At 40.8% G+C, this 8,957-nt stretch overlaps 1 protein-coding gene across 1 annotated transcript; it reads left to right on the plus strand.

Moving 5' to 3' along the window:
- The first annotated feature begins 150 nt into the window (after nt 1-150).
- CHMP5 (charged multivesicular body protein 5) lies at nt 151-8,515 on the plus strand. The gene is made up of 8 exons (XM_042798165.1): nt 151-311; nt 2,924-3,028; nt 3,791-3,837; nt 5,478-5,571; nt 5,652-5,723; nt 6,802-6,910; nt 7,300-7,412; nt 7,917-8,515. Exons 1-8 carry the CDS (start codon nt 243-245, stop codon nt 7,965-7,967), a joined length of 660 nt encoding a protein of 219 aa, XP_042654099.1. The 5' UTR covers nt 151-242; the 3' UTR covers nt 7,968-8,515.
- Nucleotides 8,516-8,957: the final 442 nt, after the last annotated feature.

The following is an 8,957-nucleotide window of genomic DNA, read 5'->3' on the forward strand; positions in this document are numbered from 1 at the left end:
AGGCAGGCCCGGCGGGAGGCAGGCCGGGCGGGGAGGCAGGCCGGGCGGAAGGCAAGGCCGGGCGGGAGGCAGGCCGGGCGGAAGGCAAGGCCGGGCGGCAGGCAGGCCGGGCGGAAGGCCAGGCCGCGGCACCCGCGCTTCCTTCCGCCCGGGCCGCGGCTCCGCCTGCGGGCTTCCGGGCCGCCGCCGAGCGCTGCTGCCGGGGCCGGGGCCGGGTCCGGGGCCGGGGCCGAGCCGCCGCCATGAACCGCTTCTTCGGCAAAGCGAAGCCGAAGGCGCCTCCGCCCAGCCTCACCGACTGCATCGGGACGGTGAGGGGCCCCCCCCGGCGCCGCCCAGCGCGCTGCTAGGCCCGGCCGCCGCCTCGGGAGGGACGGGGGAGCGGCGGGGGCGGCACGGCGGGCCCGGAGCCTCCCCTCGCGTGGGTTGGGTGGGTGGGTGGGTGTGTGTGTGTGGGGGTGGTGGTGCTTCGTGCGAGAGTCCCCGCGTGTCTGTGCGTCTGTGGGTCTGAGTGTGGAAACACGGTTGTCTGAGGGCACGGGGTGTGTCTGTCTGTGTGTGGGGGTGTGTGTGTGCAGGAGTGTACCTGTACACCAGTACATACATTTGTACATATATACACCCATGCCTATATTTGTTTCCTGTGCATAGAAGCACTCCCCATAAATGGATTCATATAAGGCCTGGCTCTAAATATTGAAAATATCCTCAAGGATATTTTCTATATTTTCATCTGAGGACTTTTTTTTTTTTTTCTGTGGTAAGAGAACAAGCATCACCTTGAGGTGTCTAAACAATTCAGGATTTTCACACTGAAAGAGCTGGTTCTGTGGGATCACTAATCTGAAGTGTTTACTGGAGCCCGGGAAACACTTCTCCCTATTTTTCTTTGATGGTTGGTTACTACTGAGTTTGCTGTCTGGCAGTGTGATGCCCTCCTGTCTCCCCATTTACTCCCCACGGGTGTGTTCCCGCTCTCCCTTGCAGTTTCTGCTCGCTCTCTTGCCGTGCTTGCCTCCGCACTGCACGAAGTGGCAGATTTTTTTGTCTCCTTGCTGGCTGAGCACAGTCAGATGAGTCAAAGCAGTCATGGGGCTGGTAGGAGGAAGGGTGCGTCAGGAACTGTGGCGCTGGTATTTTTTTTACTGTTTATTCTTTGAAAAAACACTCAAAATTTAGTAGTTTTCAGGTTAGTAAGTAAGAAACATAGGAACAAAAGTTGCAACAATGTTAACATTCAGTCTTCTTAAATTTGAATAAGGTGCAATTTTGTTTGATAGGGACTTGGGATACCGTGATCGCTTGCTTTTGTTTAGATCTGGGCCCTTCTGTAGCAATGATACATACCTTGGTGTGCCTTATTTGTAAATAATAAAAATCAGCTTTTCAAGTCCTAATACACAGTTTATTTTTCTTTTGGATAAATTAGATCTGTTCTCCCCTCTTCTACCCATTCTCATTTTTAAAAGCTGAGGTCCTGTGTAGTGCGTGTGTAAAATTTTTATGTAGTTAATTGATGTGGAGGATCTGTCTCTGTTTCCTGCTAGTACAGGTTAAAATTATCATTATATAAGTAAACCAAATAACTGGTTTTCCCCTGTGAAGGAGGCTGACCTCAAAGATGCATTTAGGTGATGAAGATCTTGAGGAGCTGCTACACTTTCAACCTACAAGAGTTTTAAAATCACAAATATATCTTTTTCTTGCTACTAGTGAAATTTTTGGCATAATAGAAACCTTAATATGATTTTTTCAATGCCAGCTGTGCCCACGCACTTTAATGTCTTGTGTGGAGCATTCATATCAAATGTTCTGCTCAGGATGCCTCTGGCAAATTCATGTTGCTGTCATAGAGCAGAGATTTAAAAGGATCACTGAAACACCAAAATGAAAATCCACATAATTATACATGTTTAGCCACACTATTAGCTAGTGAGAATTGTAAATTTGCACTGATTGGTCTCACACTATAATTGAAAGGTCATTGTATTCTAATCCCTAGAGAGGCTTCTTGGAATGAGAAGTTAATATGCTTTATTTTGTTGTTTCCAGAGAAATGCTGTGATGGCCAGTTCATGTTAAAAGGCTTTAGTTGTTTGGGGATTTTTTTATGAATTTGTATATGCTGTTGGAATGATCTGTACCTATGCTTGGTTATATAATTATCATCCTCAACCCTCTTATGCAGAAGGGTTAAAATATTCCCATAATGACAGCTCTGTGATATGTTTTGCAGCAGGGCTGTTAAGGTTGACTGCTGGAGGTCTCTTACTCAGCTGTGCAGTTAGTATTGGGATTTGGAGCAAAAATTAAGAATTCAGAGTAGCTACCAGGTAGAACTGCTGTGTCTTGGCTCCCTTTGTGGGAAATGATGGGAAAAGTGTCGCTCTGAGGAAGAAGTTAGGCACCTTTGAAAAAATGGTTAAGCCTGGGCTTCTTAAACGTAACCAGTAACCCAAGTATCATTCTGAAGGATTAATGTTCTCTGCCCACCAAAAATAAACCTCTGGCCTTGCTGGACACAGCCCTTTCCCTTTTGCATTGCCCCCTTATCTGCCAGCATGGTACAACTATGTTTTTCTGTTCCAGTTTAGCCCGTGGCACTGTATGTTATCAGCAACTCCTGAATAGAGACGGGGACTTGAGTGCATGTGCCAGGGGGCATCTCAAAACGATGAGAAGGTGTTACAGTGGCTGAGCTTCCTGCAACCTCCAAATGTTTCTTGTGCTCCTTGTAGCAGGTGTTTCAGCTGAGTCTGGTTTGGGATTCTCTACAAACTTTAAACTGCTTATAAAACTACTGAGTGAAGAAACAGTTCAGTTAGAAGCATATTGAAACTGAGGCTGTTCTTTTTATTGTCCGATACATGAAGAAAACCTTAACGATGGGTTTTTGATTTGTTTTCCCCATCATACATTAAAGGTGGATAGCAGAGCTGAGTCAATTGACAAGAAAATTGCTAGGCTTGATGCAGAACTAGTGAAGTATAAGGATCAAATGAAGAAGATGAGAGAGGGGCCTGCAAAGGTAAGAATCTTCTGTGGTATTTAAGCATGAGAAGATGTGACTCACACTTCTTGTCCTGTAGAGGGGTGATTTAGCCGGTTCATCAGGTTCTTAGAATTGCATCTTGCCCTACTGGTGAGGTATAAGATCCTGAATGATTATTTTAACTCTGAAGCATCTCTTAGACTTGCATCTTTGAATGGTGTTTTCATTAGTTTTTATTTCTTCCAAAGTGTAATGTAATTCCTCAATCAGAAGTAACTTGCTTCCCTTCTTCCTTCTGTTACCTGAATTAAGTCTGGTAGAGAGGCTGTTTTGTTGATCAGCCAAAACAAAAAGGTCTGCACTATGCAGAAAGGGAATAGGAAAGCTCATTTTTTAAAGTGGATGAACATAACAATATAAAATGGATCTAATAATAAACTTACCTAAAATAAACAGTAGTATTATAGTTCCTTTTGTGGTATTACTTGATGCTGACCATTAAAATGTATTGATGAAAGATGTTTCTGATGGACTACGCTTGACTTTGTATTCTGCTTATCAAAAGAAAAAAAAAAAGCCAGAAATTTTGAAAGTATTTTCTATTAGAAGCTTCCCGTACAAGCCTGTTTGGTTAATCGTTAATTCAGGACAAATGCTGAATGTGACTATTGTTAAACTCTTTGCACTAGTAACTGAGGAATCTTTTGAAAAACTTAAATGTGATACACTAGATTTGAACAGTATAATCAAGCATAAAGTCACATATTTTTGCTAATTAAACAATATTGTGTCTTTCAGAATACAGTAAAGCAGAAAGCGTTGAGAGTGTTAAAGCAGAAGCGAATGTGAGTTTAAACCTTTCTCAGTTTGGGATTAATGAGAGCCTGTTTTCTTTAAGGGGGGTGGCATACTTTCATTTCTCTTTCCAGTACTCCTGCATTCTTTAAATAAAAACGCTGAGTAGGCTAGCCAGTGTTTCAGAAGCATCTCCTTACAGATTTTGCATCAGCATATTTGTGCTTTATTTGTACATCAGTATGTAAATTGGGATTGGGACAAGCTGACCTAAATCTGCTCACTATTAAAGCTATGATTGGCTCCTAACTTTGTGAGAGACTGTCTCATCTGATATTAGTAACTGATTACTATAAATTATGTACTTGGTGATCTTGGTCTGGTTTACTGGAAATTTACCTCTTCTCCATGGTCACCCTTTAGGACTTGAGCGCATGTAGCGCACATAATTTTGTCTATGCAAAAAAAACAGAGTGGACAGGATAGATGGTCTATAGTCTAGTATACTCTCCTGAAAAGTGTCCAGCAACAAATACAAAAGAAGATCAGAACATGGTAGGTATTCAGGGGTGATTCACTGGAATATTTTATAGTCCCTGAACTGCAAATATCTTCGATGCTGCCTGAGCCAAAGCTCGTTTCATCCTGTATTTCATATCCCTCAGATGAATTGTACCTCTACAGACATGCTCAATTACTTGCTAAGTATTTGTGTACTCTTACCATCCAAAACATCCTATGGTAAGGAATGCAATAGTTAGATGTTGGGAGGAGGACTGTTTGGTTTGGTTTGGTTTGGTTTTGGTTTTGTTATGTTGGGTATTTTTTTTTTGGTTTGTTTTCTTTTTGTGTGTTTTTTTTGTTGCATTGGGTTTTTTTTTGTTTTTTTTTTTTGACTATGTTGCCTGCTAATCTTATTTGATAGTTGTTGCCCTGTTTACAGTCACTGGGCCCCTTATAACAGGCTATCATCATATCCCTCAGTCATCTCTTTTCCATCTTGTTGAACTGTAATGTATTTAGCCATTCTGTGTCCAGAAGCTGTTTTGTATTTGGGTCACCCTTGTCTTGCAAACCCTCCTGCCTTGTATGTTTGAAGGACTCATTGTTTGGTTTTATGCTTTCATTTTTACGTTTAAGTTGACATATTTTACATTCTTGATCGAATTCAAGTTTAGCTTTGAGAAGTATGATTTATTGATTTTTAAAGTCTCTATTTTCTTTTTTGTTAGCCTTAGGGGTTTCCTTTGGCTACCCTGTCCTCCCCCTTCTCCCTGCCCTGCAAAGCTCCACTGCAGAACCACTGTGGTGGATAACTTGCATCTCTTCCATTCTGCTTACAGCATGAGTGAGCAATGGCATGCATCTCTAGCTTATAGTGATTTAAACTTTTGCTGTATCCTCACCTACTATGTAAGCCTGTACAAATATGGTATCTCCATCAGTTAAAACAGAAGCTTAGTTCAGGAATGGCTTTGTCAACTTTAAATACATAGAAGTACGTAACGGCCAGATTTTTATGAAGCTATTTATTCTGATGTGATTGTTTATAATATTTTTTTTAAATTCTTTTCCTGTCTTCAGACTACTGCTGCTGTTTTTAAATTGTTTTTAAAAATTAATAATTTTTGTGGCGATAAATATTTAAATATTGGTGTTTTAGAGACATTCTTCGCATTGTTTTTAACAGGTATGAACAACAGCGGGATAATCTATCACAGCAGTCTTTTAATATGGAACAAGCCAATTACACTATTCAGGCACTGAAGGATACAAAGACAACGGTACCTGTGTATTTTTCTCACATTCGTTTCACTTGTGCACGCTACGTCAGATACAAGCATGTTGTTTGACTCTGTTCTAGGTTGATGCAATGAAACTGGGGGTGAAAGAAATGAAGAAAGCTTACAAGCAAGTCAAAATTGATCAAATTGAGGTGAGCTTCTATAGATGAAATTATTAAAGAACAGAAACAATGTACTGAAATAGTGATGAGTAGACTATGTAACTTAAAGGTAAGCTGACTGCTTTAGTTCACATGAGTTTGCCTCCCTCTTTCTGGGACCATCATCAGTATTCCTTCATGATTTTTCTGGTACTATACAATCAGTTGTTGGCATTTATTGCAGTGATTATCATTTCCTTGTTGGGCTGATCTTTAATTTCTCCCTTCCTTTCCTCTGCACTTCAGCATAAATGTTGGTGAATACTTCCTGCTATGGCTTTTTTTGTCCCTTTCCTCCCTCCCCCCACCCCCATTGTTAGCAACATGCAGATTAGTCCTTTGCTACCCCACTTCAAGGTAGTACCCGATTAAAAAAACAAAACCCAGAGACAAAAACAACCAAAAACCCCCACCAAAAACACTCAAACAAGCAAAACATATAATTTCAAGAGGTCTGCAAGGCCTGGCGTCATCTTCAGAAAATGCATATAAAACCCCCATAAGTTCTCTAAATAGAATTTAAAGTATGCTGCATTTAAATTCTTATCAAATGCCAGTGCTGAACTCCTTAAAGTTCTCTTTTCTATGCTGTTTTTATATATGGCCTGCATTGTAAACCTTTAGGCATGTACTGTCTCCTTACTTGTACCCAAGTACAATGCCAATGGGTACGCTAAAGTATCTTCTGAATTATGCTGTGGCACAACTCAGCTTATTCTCCAGATGGCATATTTAATTTCTCTAGATTTCGCACTCCCCTGCATTTCAGATAATGCTGGACTGGGTAATTTTTTAGAGGTTTTCAGTTTACCCTGAAGAATACTTAAAAGGAGATTGCAGAGTTTCCTCTTTTCCTACCTGATACTTTTATTATAATTTTAATAGTATTTAAGGCCACACTCTGTGAATGCAGGTGTCTTGTATTAATGCTTCTACAAAAAACGGTTTATTCAATAAATAGATTTGAGTGCCTAATATGTTGGAAGCACTAAACTGAATTTGATTAAGATCTAATAAATAGAACTAAAACTATTAAATGTGCACCAGTTGAAATTTTTTCTTGCTCCAGGACATACAAGATCAGCTAGAGGATATGATGGAAGAAGCCAATGAAGTCCAGGAAGCACTGAGTCGTAGCTATGGAACACCAGAGATTGATGAAGATGACTTGGAAGCAGGTTAGTACAGTGGAGGATGATTGATTTTTACATTCAGTGATGTAAAAATCACCATACAGTGATTTTTAATTTCATTAGCCAAATACTTTAAGGTTATGTAAAAAAAAAAAAAAATAGTTTTAATCACTTTTTTAAACATAAAAGCTGCATTTCCTTTAAGAGCAGTAACAAAAGTATGAGACAAACATGAGATACACACTAATGGAATGCTGCAATGAAGGAAAGAAGGTTCTCTGTATTGTGTGTGTATTCTCGACTGGTGACTAAGTAATGCTAAGTAAGTATGAGTGTAAGCATTCAGTGTGAATCCTGTTTCTCTGTAAGAGCAACTTTTCTTTTGCAAAATGAATTCCTTGCATAATTTTTCAACCAAGGTAATTCAATTTCAGAACTGGATGCATTAGGTGATGAGCTGTTAGCTGATGAAGACAATTCCTACTTAGATGAAGCTGCATCTGCTCCAGCAATCCCAGAAGTCACTCCTACTGACACGAAAAACAAAGTGAGTCCTTTCCTTTTTGAAAGCAAAATAATCCAAAACAAAACAAAAGATGTAATCATGTTTGTGTTAGTTGCTTGATAGTTGGAATCCTTAATATTTTGAACAAACCCAACGTTCTTAACTTTTTATGTATTTTGGATATATATCATATATATCTCTCTTATATAAATAGGGTATGCTTAATGCTCCTTATTATAAAGAGCTAAAATGGCACCTTGCAACCCCTGTCTAACACTGTCAGACTGCAAGTAGATTTTAAGTGTACCATTACAGCTCCTAGTGTAGTTATTCTTAAAAACATAATAAAGTCTTCTGTATGTTTGCTTTTGGATCTTTAATATAGCTTCCTAGTGAGGGAGAACACCGATGCTCATGTTTTGATCCCAGCTGTCACACAGTGGCAATTACATATATATCACTGTATAGAAACTGTAAGGAAACTTTTGTGAAATGTTCTGGTTGGTGGAGAGTTGTTAACCTGCTGCTGCTTTTTCTTTCTTACAGGATGGTGTATTGGTGGATGAATTTGGGTTGCCAAAGATCCCCGCAACATAAATGTTTGAAAAGCACAATGGATATAATGAACTACACTTTACAAAACAAATTAAGAATTTTTTTTTTTTTTAAATCCTGGAGAACTTGTCCTTCCAGTGTAACCTTAATATCACTACATCCTAGAATACAATATGAATGGCTGGTGGTGTTCTTTCTTTGAAGAAAGCTGTTCTACTACTGACTTTTCTATTAATGGAAAATTTGGTGCAGTTCCCTTCAGTGGAAGCAGTCAGTCTAATAGATTTTGATTTCTGTGTCTGATGGACAAAGTAATATGTGAAGAGTAGTGGTGACTGTTGATGGCTTTTATTTTGACTTCGTAATATGTTTCTCTTTCTTGAAACTAAGACTGTATGTTGCTGCTTACTCTCTGTAAAATAGTTCCCTTACTACTATGCTTCTTTGATAAAAAAAATTGAAAGCAATTTTTAACCTATCGCAGTCTTGAGACTTTTATGCTATCGTAACCTTCTCGAAAGCTGTAATAAATCGGGTTATCGTTAAATTTATGTATTCTGTGGCGACATAAAATCACGTAGATTAGCTGATCCTTTTGTGTGGCTTTTCTGGTAATTAATTTGGTTTTAACCTGCCCCCTGTTCTTAACAGGGTCACACGACCAGCGTTCCCTCTCGCAAGTGGAAGCTCGGAGGGGCTGTCGTGCACACTCACGCTGTGATGCCGTGAGCCCAACTGGGTGCACACTTATTTTCTCTGTGCCGTTTCTTTCTTATTTTTCCGTTTCTTTCTTATTTTTCCGTACGAGCGCAGGGTCAGGGTGGGGGGGGGGGGGGGGGGGCGCTCGCTCCGAGCAGCACCGAAACCCGCCGGGAAAACCAGCGGCCTGGCCCGGACCGGTCTGAGACAAACCGCTGGTTTAACCGATCCCGCCGCTGCGCTCGGGTACCGGGGGCAGCGCTCCCCACCCCCCCCCCGCCGTGACACCGGCCCCGGTGGAGCCCCGCCCCGGCCGCCCGCTGACGTGACGTC

The sequence above is a fragment of the Tyto alba genome, unplaced genomic scaffold (genome assembly GCF_018691265.1).
Source record: "Tyto alba isolate M040663 unplaced genomic scaffold, T.alba_DEE_v4.0 Super-Scaffold_27, whole genome shotgun sequence".
NCBI lineage: Eukaryota > Metazoa > Chordata > Aves > Strigiformes > Tytonidae > Tyto > Tyto alba.

What these genes read in the sequence shown, in the direction of transcription:
- CHMP5 (XM_042798165.1), top strand. Translation starts at nt 243, where the DNA reads ATGAACCGCTTCTTCGGCAAAGCGAAGCCGAAGGCGCCTCCGCCCAGC. An exon ending in TGAGAGAGGGGCCTGCAAAG is followed by an intron (nt 3,029 to 3,790) that starts GTAAGAATCTTC and finishes TGTGTCTTTCAG; the next exon opens with AATACAGTAAAGCAGAAAGC. An exon ending in TCAAAATTGATCAAATTGAG is followed by an intron (nt 5,724 to 6,801) that starts GTGAGCTTCTAT and finishes TTCTTGCTCCAG; the next exon opens with GACATACAAGATCAGCTAGA.